The sequence below is a fragment of the Oenanthe melanoleuca genome, unplaced genomic scaffold, assembly GCF_029582105.1.
Source record: "Oenanthe melanoleuca isolate GR-GAL-2019-014 unplaced genomic scaffold, OMel1.0 S030, whole genome shotgun sequence".
Lineage (NCBI taxonomy): Eukaryota > Metazoa > Chordata > Aves > Passeriformes > Muscicapidae > Oenanthe > Oenanthe melanoleuca.
The window spans coordinates 39162-52584 of NW_026612679.1; the positions used below are offsets into that span (position 1 = coordinate 39162).

Sequence of the window (13423 nt, forward strand, 5' to 3'; positions counted from 1 at the left end):
GAAATTGGTCATCATATATAAGCAGGGCAGTTGAAACAATCTGTGATAAATTTCCCTTTGAAACTGACATTGGCTTTGGGGCACTTCTCATTTCCATGATGAGTGACCACATCAATATTTGTCCCTATTTTTTCACTGATCCTTAAGCTCTGGTGAGTGTGTGACAGGCTGTGGCAGCCAATTCCTCACAGGTCTGTCAATCTGTGGGTAATAGAACCTGACTGAGGTTATTTGTGAGTTGTGGTCCATCACTGGAACCCCCTCAGGCAGCACCCTGGCTGGGGAGGGAAGGGTAGAAAATGTAAGGGGATTATGACATTTACTCTCTTTTCACACTGTTTGGGATTTGTTTGTTTTCCTAACCTCTCTGTGGAATTTTTTCCCATTGACATGCGAAGCAGCACTGATGGCTAATGACAGGGGAGGGGGCACAGGGAAGTGAGCCTGCGGCCAAGAAGGGCTGGAACTGGGTTACTGCTCTGTTTGGTGTTGATTTCATAGTTGTTGTTGTTTTGTTTGTCTTGTTAGATAGACTAGTAAAGAACTGTTATTTCTATCCCATATCTTTGCCTGAGAGCCTCTTAATTTCAAATTTATACTAATTCAGAGGGAAGGGTTTATTAGCTCCATTTTGAGGGAAGGCCCTGCTTTTCCCTAGCACAACTGTCTTTTCAAACCAGGACACACACATATTTGCACTAAGCTGCAGCCTCAGTTTAGTAAGGAAAAGGACAGATTTTCTTCAGTCATTCATTGTGGAATATAATGATGTAGGAATAGCCACAAACTAAGCTGCAGAAACAGCTCGTTCTTGGTCTTAGCAGGACATTGTGTGCAAGAAAGCACCACAATCTCAATGATTCACCTCTTAGGTAAAACCAAAATGGTTCATTGTGTGAAACTACCTGGTGATGGAAATAACCAATGGGCTGGGGCTGAAGTCTGGGAGTGAAACTCTTGGGAAAAGGGACCTGGCAAAGGCAGCCCAAGGTGCAGGCAGGCATTTGGCTCAAGGCAGGAGGGAGCTTGTAGTGCCAGCACTGGAAGGGACTGCAGGCAAAGGAGCTGGCCGGGGGCAGGGAGCAGCTCCTGCTGCACTGCAAGGGAAGGACTGGCAGCAGGCGGGAGGAGCGGGCACATTGCTGATGGACACCGGAGCTGCTCCTGAGCCACCAACGGGACCCCTCCTGGAACTGCAGGTACAGCTCAGCTCCCTGTCCTGCAGGCTCTGCTTGGCCCTTGGAGCTCAAACCACTGCAGAGAGCAGGCCTGATTATAAATGATACCAATTCTAAGAGTTCAGAACTTGTTGCCCCATTGCTAACACAGTTTTTTGGATTTCTTAGACTATCTCTGCATTAAGTACCCTCTGTGTCTCAAAAGGTAGAGCTCAGCATCTTAAACCATGCATTCTGCCCTTTAGCAGATTTATAAAATATTCGTTCTTCTCTGTGAAGAACTTAAGAAAGGGTAGTTGTTTTATGATAGCATGGTTCCATGGAACTTTATTTCCAATTATTTTCTAAAGTACTTCTAGTATGAAGACACTTTGCTAAAATGATTAAGGGTGAGAATTGCAGGGCTGGTTTAAAATTTAATACAAATTGTATTTCATTCTGTGCAATATTTCCTTTAAATCTGATTAATGTCCAGGAATCAAAACTGAGATTTCCCTTCTGTTCTCTTTTTGCTAGTAAACAAGGCATGTGTATACTTTTGATTTTGATTTTAATGTCAGTAATCCACTGGACTCATTGATACCGTGGAACTTCTTTATCATTTACATCTCCCTGTGGTTCTCAGGAACAGAAAGTTTAAAAGAAGGGGAAGAGAGCAAATCTTTTAAAGCAATGACCTGATAGTTAGTTCACATCACTTTGTAAACCCTTGCTAAATATACTATTATCTAAAAACAATGTATATATGTACTGATATGAATTATCAGCTGAATAAATGCTCATACACAAACGAGTTCTCATCGATATTTTTTGCTACCCTCATGTTTTGTTCTTTCTTAGTCAAATCAGGAAGAGAAATTCTACTGTTCTTTCAAAAATCAATTGGGTAAAAAATTTACAAGTTTGATGAAGTTTGGTTTAGAAGCATACAAACAATAATTTTAATTGTGTCACCAAAAAAAAACCAAAATTGATGTGTCATTGGTGGTGAGCAACAGACATTATTAACAGAAGCGTTGCACAAAGTATCTGTGGGATATTGTATAGCAGTTAATGTGAAGATCTCATAAAGGATGGAGGTAAGAGACCCTGATCCTTAAGATTAAAAGAATCATTTGTTAGCAATAAAAAGAGCTTATCTAGCTCATCTTAGTCATACTTAAAATGTGTTTTATATGGATTAGATTCATAGCGATTAAAAGCTTATCACTTCTTTCATGTTGCTGAATAATTAATGCTGATTATTTTAGTTTCAGCCACAGATTTAAAAGATAAACATTTTGCTACAGCTTGCAGTAATGAACCAGTAGCACTTGATTTGTCACTGGAGTATCAGAAAGTGTTGTGAATGACAAATTGCCATTGTAAGGTATTCCCAGGAGCTAATGAACATTGCAAGTAAACATAGGTCTGATTTGCTGTCTGCTGCTGTCTGAGAGCAAAACAAATCTCTGAAATAGCTGTGGCTGTAAAGCAGAAAATGAGCCAGTAGGAAAAATAATATTAACAGATACTGTTAAAAATCATAAAATGACAATAAACCACATGATACAGAATGGTAAACACAAGTGGCAATGTCACCGTATCCTGTTCTGAAAGGCAGAAATAATCAGTGTATGATGTAGTTATTATTGTCCTCATTCATCTGGGAGTTGCTGAGGCAGCAGCAACATAGTTCAATATTGAAGATTTGTTATTGTTTAGAGTGCATTGTAAAATCTCTTGATTATCCACGTGCAGTATGATTTATTCTATCAGCTAATATTTGTGGTCTTGGTAATAGTGATATCGAAGGATTAAAATTTTTCTAAAACAGGGGAATTTTATGCAATAGATTCAGGGGGTGGAAAGAAAAGCTGGGTCTGGTAGGCCTGGGAAAGGGAACTGAGCCCTGGGAATGAACGTCGAGCTTTGTCTACACCTGTGAAATCATCATATCATAAATAATATGATTGTTAAATATAATGATTGTTTGGTAATTGAATATAATTATTGTTTAATCACAATAGGAATCATGAGAAACAATGGAATTGTAACAAGAATCATAAGAAAGGATGTTTGGGGGGTCCTGATGAAAACAGCAAGAATACATGCTTGGATAAAATCAATGTATGCAATAGAACAATATGGGTTTAATAATTAATATATAGCTATGTAACAAAAAGGGTATAAAAACATGTCCATCTCGAATCCATGTCGGAGTCAGATTTGGGTTTGTACCCCTGATTCCCAGAGCTCTTCAATAAAAGCACCTGCATATAATCATCCTGTGATTATGTGTTTCTACACTAACACTATGACTTTGCATCTGTCATTTCCATAATTTTGTATCTTTCAGAGGAAGCAGCACGGTTCATTTGAACTAAGCCCTTCCTTACACAAGTTGTGTGAGAGCTCTGCCTGCTGTGAATGCATGAAGTGAAGAATTGAACTGCTATGGAAAGTGCACACTATTTAACTACACTTCAGGAAAACAGCTAGTATATATGCTCATTTATGAAGGTTAGTACCAGCATTTGAATTTTTCCTGTACTATATCAAATCCCCAATAGGTTTTGTAATTGTATTTTTCTTTGTATGCTGACGTCCCTGGCAGTGACATATTCTGTGCTAAGTGCTGGGTTGTATGCTGACGTCCCTGGCAGTGACATATTCTGTGCTAAGTGCTGGGTTGGATAGCTTGGTTTGGGGAGATGCCTTTAGTTTATGGCACACACGGGTCTAAAGAAGGTGTCTGGGTGTCCCTGTGCTCTGGCACCAGCTGAGGTGCAGAGCACTTCTAGGGCTGCCTCCAGATGTGATGGGCTGAAGTTACAGCAGTGCCTGCTGCCAAGCAGCTGCTACGACCTGACAAGGAACAACTTGGCCTAATATAATAAACAGAGGCCTCTTCATTTCTTACTAAGACCCAGAGTCTGATCAAATGGGTTCTTCATCCTGTTGTCATCAGTGAGTCACAGGGTTAATCTCTACAAATGTCCCACTTTGTCTGCTTCATACCTGCCAGCTACATGAGCCATGATATCCTGCTGCTCAACTTCCTTGAGAAAAGCTGACATTTCTCTGGAACAGGGTTCTTCACTAACAGTTGGACTCAAAAGTGGCTCACTGATGTCTCTCTAATTCCCAAGGTATTTCAGATCTACAGCTGCCTTTTAGGGATATACCCAGCTGCTCCTTTGATATCTGTGGAATCTTCCTCAACTACCATTCCCAGGGTATTTTTTGGGATGTTCTGTGTCTATTTTTAGGGTGTGTTTGGATTTTGGGGTCCCTCCCCTTTCCCAGGAGGTTTTTGGGGTGCTCTGTGTCTGTTTTTGGGGTGTGTTTGGATTTTGGGGTCCCTCCCCTTTCCCAGAGTATTTTTGGGGGTGCTGTGTCTATTTTTGGGATGTGTTTGGATTTTGGGGTCCTTCCCCTTTCCCAGGGTATTTTTTGGGGTGCTCTGTGTCTCTTTTTGGGGTCCCTCCTCTTTCCCAGGTGTTTTTGGGCTGTTTTTGGATTTGGGGTCCCTCCCTTTCCCAGGAGGTTTTTGGAGTGCTCTGTGTCTATTTTGGGATGTTTTTAGATTTGGGGTCCCTCCCTTTCCCAGGTTATTTTTGGGGTGCTCTGTGTTTCTATTTTTGGGCTGTTTTTGGATTTGGGGTCCCCCCCCCTTTCCCAGGTGTTTTTGGGGTGCTCTGTGTGTATTTTTGGGGTGTTTTTGGATTTGGGGTCCCCCCTTTTCCCAGGGGTTTTTGGGGACCCCCCTCACCTTGTTGTACCAGCAGCAGATGCTGAGCTGCCCGCACAGTGCAGTTGGAGGAGGAGCAATCGTCCTGGCAGGTGCAGTGCTGGGGGCAGAAATCACCCAAAATCCACCCAAAATTCAGCCCAGAATTAATATAAAAATCACCTCCAATTTACCCAAAATTATCCCAAATTTCACCCAGAATTTACCCAGGATTAACACAAAAATCACAAAAAATTCACACCAAATTAACACAAAAATTATCCCAAAATCTCCCAAAATTCACACAAAAATTATCCCAGATTTACCCAAAATTATCCCAGAATTCACCCAGAATTTACCAAAAATTATCCCAAAATTAACACAAAATTTACCAAAATTTATAAAATTCATCCCAAAATTCACCCAAAATTAATACAAAAATCACCCCCAATTTACCCAAAATTATCCCAAATTTCACCCAAAATCACCCAAAATTTACCCAAAATTCATCCCAGAATTAACACAAAAATTATCCCAAATTCATGCCAAAATTCACACAAAAATTATCCCAAAATTCACCCAGAATTTACTGAGGATTAACACAAAATTCACCTAAAATTCAACTAAAATTTACCCAAAAATTATCCCAAAATTCACACAAAATTTACCCAAAATTCATCCAAAATTCATTCCAGAATTCACCCAAAATTACTACAAAAATCACCCCCAATTTACCCAAAATTATCCCAAATTTCACCCAGAATTTTCCCAGGATTAACATAAAAATCACCCAAAGTTTACCCAAAACTTACACAAAGTTAACCCAAAATTTACCCAGGATGAATCAAAAAATCATCCAAAATTCACCCCAAAATCTCCCAAAATTATCCAAAAATTATTCCAAAATTAATACAAAACTTACCCAAAATTATCACAAAATTATCACAAAATTGTCACAAAATTATCACAAAAATCACCCAGAATTTACCCAGGGTTAACCCAAAAATCACACAAACTTCACACAAAATTCATACAAAATTTACCCAAATATTAACATAAAATTCACCCAATATTAACACAAAATTAACACAAAAATCCCAGGTGTCCCCAGATGTCCCCAGGTGTCCCTCAAATGTCCCCCAGCTGTCCCCAGGTGTCACCAGGTGTGTCCCAGGTGTCTCCAAATGTCCCCAGGTGTGTCCCAGGTGTCCCCAGTTGTCCCCAGGTGTGTCCCAGGTGTCCCCAGATGTCCCCAGGTGTGCTCCAGTCCCTCCCAGGTGTCCCCAAATGTCCCCCAGCTGTCCCCAGGTGTCCCCAGGTGTGTCCCAGCTGTCCCCAGGTGTCCCCAGCTGTCCCCAGGTGTGCCCAGGTGTGTCCCCAGCTCACGTTGTTGGTCAGGGTGACGTCGGCCCCGCGCGTCAGCAGCCGCCGAATGACCTCGATGTGTTTGTGCTCGGCCGCAGATGATCGGGGTCCAGCCCTCGTTGTCCTGGGGGTCAGGCAGGGGTCACTCAGGGGTCACTCAGGGGTCATTGACCCCCCAGTGACCACCCCTGACCCAGACCCAGATGATTGGGGTCCAGGCCCCGTTGTCCTGGGGGTCATTCAGGGGTCACTTGGGGTCACTCAGGGGTCACTCACCACCCCTGACCCATCCTGACCCCCACTGACCATCCCTGACCCCCACTGATCACCCCAAACCCAGGCCCAGATGATCGGGGTCCAGCCCCCATTGTCCTGGGGGTCACTCAGGGGTCAGTGACCACCCCTGACATCCCCAAACGATCCCTGACCCCCACTGACCATCTCTGACCCCCACTGACCCCCTAAACCCGGACCCAGATGATCGGGGTCCAGCCCCCGTTGTCCTGGGGGTCACTCGGGGTCACTTGGGGTCACTCAGGGGTCACTGGGCACCCCTGACCCTCTGACCACACCCAGAACACTCAGGGCAGTCCCTGACCACTCCCAGGACACTCTGAGGACGCTAAGGACACTTGTGGGACACTCACTGGACACTCTCAGGACAATCCCTGGACACCCTCAGACACTCAGGACACTCCCAGGACACTCAGGACAACCCCTGGACAGCCCCAGGACACTCAGGCCACTGAGTGGACACTCCCAGGACACTCTCAGGACACTCCCAGGACACTCAGGACAACGCCTGGACACTCTCAGGACACTCAGGACACTCTCAGAACAGTCACTGGACACTCTCAGGACAATCACTGGACACCCCAGACACTCAGGACACTGACTGGACACTCTCAGGACACTCTCAGGACACTCCCAGGACACTCAGGACAATGCCTGGACACTGAATGGACACTCAGGACAGTCACTGGACAGTCCCTGGACACTGAGTGGACACTCAGGACAATCCCTGGACACCCGCAGACACTCAGCGCACTCCCAGGATGCTCAGGACAACACCTGGACAGCCCCAGGACACTCAGGACACTGAGTGGACACTCAGGACAGTCACTGGACACTGAGTGGACACTCTCAGGACACTCAGGACACTGAGTGGACACTCACCTGTGCGTTTACATCCACCTGCCCCGTGCTCAGCAGCAGCTCCACCATCTCCAGGTTCCCGTTTTTGGCCGCGTGGTGCAGGCAGGTGGAGCCGTCCTTCTCCTGTGACATCATAGAGAGGGGAGGTGACGTCACACAGGGCGTGGGGATGTCATAGAGAGGGCTGGTGATGTCATACAGAGAAGTGGTGACATCATACAGATGGTGGTGATGTCATACAGGGAGTAGTGATGTCATACAGGGGTGGTGACGTCATATAGGGATGTGGTGACATCATACAGGGGAAGGTGACATCACAAATCGCACAATAATCTCATACAGGGATTGTGATGTCACAGGGAACACAATAATGTCATGCAGGGTGCTGTGATGTCATAGAAAACACGGTGATGTCACAGGAGGCACAGTGATGTCATGGCATCGTGGCGTCACAGAGAGCACGATGACATCATACAGCATGCTGTGATGTCACAGGGAACACAGTGATGTCATAGAGGGGTACGGTGGAGTCACAGAGAGCACGATGACATCATAGACCGCACTGTGATGTCATAGATTATGTGGTGATGTCATAGGGGACATGGTGACGCCATAGAGAGCACAATTATGTCATTGAGGGGACGGTGAGGTCACAGAGAGTGCAATAACATCACAGAGGGCACTGTGATGTCACAGAGAACACGGTGACGTCATAGGAGGCATGGTGACAGCATAGAAGGCACAGTGACATCATACAGGGCACCGTGACATCACAGAGGGTGTGGTGACATCATAAAGGACACGGTGACATCACATATAGCACAATGACGCCATAGAGGGGACAGTGCCGTCACAGAGATCGCAGTGACATCACACACGGCACTGTGATGTCACAGAGAACACGGTGACATCATAGGAGGCATGGTGACAGCATAGGGGTGGGATGACGTAACACAAGGGACAGTGACATCACAGAGAGCACACAATGACATCATAGAGAGCACTGTGACATCATAGAGCATGTGGTGATGTCATAGAGGACATGGTGATGTCATAGAGAGCGCTGTGACATCACAGAGCATGTGGTGATGTCATAGAGAGCACTGTGACATCATAGAGCATGTGGTGATGTCATAGAGGACACGGTGATGTCACAGAGAGCTCTGTGCGGTCATAAAGGGCACTGTGACATCACACAAGAGGAAGTGACATCAACCGGGGCAGCGACACCATGGGGGGTGTGGGAAGTGTGGGGGTTACCGCATTGCGCGATGACGTCACGGTGACGTCACTGGCCCGGTGGTGACGTCACCTTGCTGTAGACGCAGCCGCCGCGCAGCAGCAGGTACCGCGCTGCCTCCAGCTGGTCGTGCGCCACGGCCTCCATCAGCGGCGTGCGGCGCTGCTTGTCCACGGCGTTGATGTTGGCGCCGGCCTGGGGGGACAGAGTGACCACTGAGTGGCCGCTGACCAGTACAGACCAGTACAGACCAGTACTGACCAGCACTGACCACCCATGGTCATCTCTGACCATCACTGACCCCCCCCACCCCCAGTGCTGCTTGTCCACCGCACTGATGTTGGCGCCGGCCTTGGGGGACACAGAGTGACCGCTAAGTGACCACTGACCAGCACTGACCAGTACAGACCGGTACAGACCAGTATAGACCAGTACAGACCAGTACTGACCAGTACTGACTGCCACTGACCACCCATGGTCATCACTGACCCCCCCACCCCCAGCGCTGCTTGTCCACAGCGTTGATGTTGGCGCCAGCCTGGGGGACACAGAGTGACCGCTGAGTGACCACTGAGTGACCACTGAGTGACCACTGACCAACACTGACCATCACTGACCAGCACTGACCAGCATTGACCAGTATCTCAGGTGTCCCCAGCTGTCCCCCAAGTGCGTCCTCAATGTCTCAGGTGTGCCCACCTGCAGCAGCAGGTGACAGATCTCCAGGTGTCCCCAGGTGTGCTCAGGTGTATCTCACATGTCCCCAGGTGTCCCCATGACCCCCAGGTGTATCTCAGGTGTATCTCCAGGTGTCCCCATGTCCCCCAGCTGTCCCCATGTCCCCCCAGGTGTCCCACCTGCAGCAGCAGGTGACAGATCTCCAGGTCTCCCTCTTCATTTTCTCAAGAATTGCGTTTACAATGTTTTAGTTACTATTGACTCAATCTCTTTTCCTGGATCCTCTTTGGTTTTGGAATTATTCTTGAAAGGCATGTTGGATTTGTCTTTACAAATGAGCTGTGGATCTGCTGGTAGATAAGACCAGCATTGAGGGATAAAAGAAACAATGGGATGGATTACAGTGATTGATGAATGGAAAGAGAAAATTGCCTTTAAAAACAAAGTGTAGGTTTGCTGATAAGTGAAATAGGATATTGAAAGAAGAAAAAAGCAATGGAGAAAAGCTGTGACTTCTATAAGAATTAAGAATTAAAAGGGGGGGTTATAATTAGAGGGGAATCACATGTGTGAGGCGTTCTGGGATGTCTGTACCTCTCAAGTACTTCCGTGAATGGAAAAGGAGATAGAGAAACATGGCCGGGAAAATAGGGTAAAAAGGAGGCTGCGTCCTCCAAAAATTTGAGAGATCACAGACGAATGGCCCATGGCCTCTCCCTTTATTCAAATAAAGCAAAGCAGAACTCTTCTGTCTCCTTTTTGGACATAAACTTCTGGTGTTTTTGGATTAATTTTCCTGACATTCTCAGTGACCTCACTGCTTGTCCTTGTAACCTAATTCTGTAATTCCAATGATAAATGGATGTTTTTGCCCCAGCAGTGTTAATTTGCATTTCTAAAGCTCCTCCCCTGGCTAACTGGAACCCATGTTTCTCTTGCACAGCAGCCATTGCATGACTCACATATGGCCCCCCACAATCTGCTTTTCAATTGACATCTTTAGTGTTAGAGAGTCAAGACATTATTTGATTCTTGCGAAGATGTGCAACAGAAATAATTTCTTCCACACATAGCCCGGGTGTGCAGAGAAAATCATTCCATGACACGGGAATTGCACTGGATTTTTCCGAAATTTCATACAGTCTGAGTCTATTGAAATACATTGGATTGATGTTCATTCCTTCCAAGTTGTGTAGTTCTTAGTATCTAGTTTACTATAGGACCCGGATTTCTTTGCCTCTGATTCTGTCCTTCTGATGTTAATTTGGTCCCACTCCTGGATTTCCTTCTCAGCCTTTTCCAGACCAGGTGTCTCCAGCACTGCCCGGGGCTGTGTCTGGGGTGGGTGTTCCTTGATGTTTGCTAATGGCCGTTGATGTTTTGCTAATGGTCGTTGCATTTGTGGGTGTCTTTTGGGCTATTCCCAGTTTGTTGGGATATTAAACTGATCTCTGTTGAATGCCATAACATTCCTTAAAAAAACTCTTCGAAATTCCTTTCCCCAATGCAAAAGCAAACCTAGCCCGAGTCCAGAATTAAGATTTTTTTTTTAAATTTAGATTTTGTATATTTTCCAGCAGTCGAATCCCAGGCAGCCCAGTGTGTGAGTGCAATGGAGAGCCAGAGTGGAATTGTGCCGTTGTGTTCCCCAGCAGCTGTGGCAGTGCAGGCACAGAAAGCAGCGAAGCTGCAGCAGTGGCAGCAAGGATTGGCCCCAGTGGCTGGAGATGCCAAAGGAGGGTGCCCAGGCAGAGGATTTGAGCAGAGGATGTGTGGGCAGCCCCAGGGGCTTCCCCGGATGTGGAGCCCTGGCTGCTGCTGCGTTGCCTTCAGTGCAGGCTCAGTGGGGCCTCCCATGCTGGTGCTGCAGCTGGGAAGTGCAAATCTGGGGCTTGAGAGCCCCTGAGCCCAGGGTGAGGAGTCCCCCCGTGCTGAGCTGTGCTGGGGCTGTTTCTGTGCTCAGGGACACTTGGGATGGGTCACGGCACTTGGCCACCAGTGGTGCTTCTCTGCACTCCTTAGGCAGAGTGTAATCTTGCTCTAATTCCCTTTCCTTAATCACAGCGTGTCTTGGAACTCTTTTTCCTTCTCCTGCCCTTGCAGACCCATCCATGAACACATTTTGTCCCTCAGGCCAGGGAATCTCTCCCAGCCTGGCTCTGGAGCTCTGTCTCTTGAATGCAGCCATGGGTTTGTTCCCAGCCCCTGTGCAGGCTGTTCAAACAGAAGGCTGGGTTAAACCCTTCCCCTGTCCTCAATTCTAAATCCTCCTGTGCCACTGAACAAGTTTCATTCTGTAATCACCGAGCACTGCTCATCCATGTAGAGGCTCTTTTGGTTATCAAAGCTTTAACTTGGTGCCAGAACTTGAACTGTTTTGTTGGTAATTTTAACAACTGCTGTTGTTTCTGCTTGTCCGGTTAGAGATATTAGTAAAAGAGCTGTTATTCCTGCCCCCTTATCTCTGCCTCAGAGTCCTTGATTCAAACAATTATAATACTTGGGGGGAGTGGAATTAAAGTCTCTATTTCAAAGGAAAACTTCTGTCTTTATCGGCAGACACCTGCCCTTCAACCAGGACAGTACTAGAACACACACACAATTCCAATTTATTTTCTGAGTCTGGAAGAGCCATGACTGGGGCACCAAACATTTTGGTTTTATTTAATTTTCTGAAGTTATGCTGTTTCTTGAATCCATACCACAACATTGAGGCTGTCTGGTTTTAAAAACTCATACAATATTCTGGCTCAAACAGAGAATCCTCAATCCAGGTCCTGCAATTTCTTATTAGTTCTCAGAATTGTCTCAACTCCATTTTATTGCTGGGTAACGTTACTTGTGAGATTCCCAGGTCCTTCTCTGGGTCAACACAGCACAAACCTTCAGTCAATACATGTGGCAAATATTTAACCTTTTCCTTTCTATATGTGCTTTTTTTTCCCCAAGTACTGAAAGATGCTTTTTAGCCTGAGCATTCAGCTATTTCACAGAGGCTTCTTCTACTTGGCTGAAGTACTTGAGAGGTACAGACTTCCCAACGCACCCACTGCATCCCCCCCTTAATATGCACCCCACTTTTGTATAGCTAACGATATTCATGGCTCTGTTAGGTCTTTGTTCTCCTTCTGAGAGTTCATGAATTTAGCAGGACGTTGGCTGAGCAGCAGTCTGTGTGGTCAATTAACAACATTTTCTGAACCCGATGGCTTCTGCTGTCACTTCCTTATGTACCCGTCCCTGGCCCTATGTCCAAGGGGATTCCCAGCATCTGTTTGTAAAGACACTTTCCTGTTCTTCCTTCCATGGGGGTCCAGGCAGAGCCGCAGGTCCCAGCGTTCCCCACCTGGACCCCACCTGCGCCCCCCCGGGCCCCAGCGCCCCCCACGAGGGGAATTTGGGGAGGTGGGAGGGGGCAGCGCCAAGGCCGGGCCCCCCCGCGCTGCCGTGGCGGGAGCGGCTGCAGTGGGGACCGAGTGCGGGTGCGAGCGGCCGAGAGCCCAGCGCTGCCCCGGCTCCATCCCTGCCCCTGCGCTGGGATGCTGTGGGTGTGGGGGGAAGAGGGAGCCGGCAGTGGGTGCTGGGCCTGGGGGCAGCAGGAGAAGGGAAGGAGAAGCAGGGTTGAAGAACAAAATGGTCAAATGATGCATGTGGGAGGAGAAGGTGGGATTGTGCAGGAGGAAGAGGAATAGTAGAAGGAAGACAAATGTGGGAAGGGCAGGGACACAGGAGAAGGAGGAGCAGAAATGGGAATCAGCACAATGTTCCACCCCTCCCTGTGTCTATAGCCTCTCCCCCAGTCCCATGTGCATTGCTTCCCACACATGCAGCAGGTTACAGGGGAGGGAGATCTATGATTTTTACATAGGTCAATCTTGGTGTTTCTGAGGTTTATTGGCCTAAGCATTGTTGCTTTGGTTTTTTGCAGGGGCTGAATCTTTATATTTTGGAGGGGATTAGGGCTAAATCTCTCTGTTTGCGGGGCTTTTTCATCTGTGTCTTGATATTTGGAGGATTTTTGGGCTGAATCTTGGTGTTTTGGTAGTTCCTACAGACACAAGATGCCCAATGTCTTCCTGAGTTGAACTTGGGCTG

The 13423-nt window shown here is 46.7% G+C and overlaps 1 protein-coding gene across 1 annotated transcript; it reads right to left on the reverse strand.

The window, feature by feature from the left end:
• Nucleotides 1-248: 248 nt before the first annotated feature.
• Nucleotides 249-9377, reverse strand: LOC130266386 (histone-lysine N-methyltransferase EHMT2-like). Its single transcript, XM_056515662.1, has 6 exons — nt 9350-9377; nt 8723-8845; nt 7432-7533; nt 6728-6758; nt 6277-6350; nt 249-278 (listed from the first exon to the last, which is right to left on the reverse strand). The coding sequence occupies exons 2-6, from the start codon at nt 8795-8797 to the stop codon at nt 249-251; spliced, it is 312 nt and encodes a 103-aa protein (XP_056371637.1). The 5' UTR covers nt 8798-8845; nt 9350-9377.
• Nucleotides 9378-13423: the final 4046 nt, after the last annotated feature.

Excerpts from the sequence above, each read along its gene's own strand:
- LOC130266386 (XM_056515662.1), bottom strand. The coding sequence starts at position 8,797 with ATGGAGGCCGTGGCGCACGACCAGCTGGAGGCAGCGCGGTACCTGCTG. Across the intron at positions 7,534-8,722 it reads GCGGCTGCGTCTACAGCAAG|GAGAAGGACGGCTCCACCTG; the intron begins GTGACGTCACCA and ends ATGATGTCACAG. Across the intron at positions 6,351-6,727 it reads CTGGACCCCGATCATCTGGG|CGGCCGAGCACAAACACATC; the intron begins TCCGGGTTTAGG and ends CCCGATCATCTG.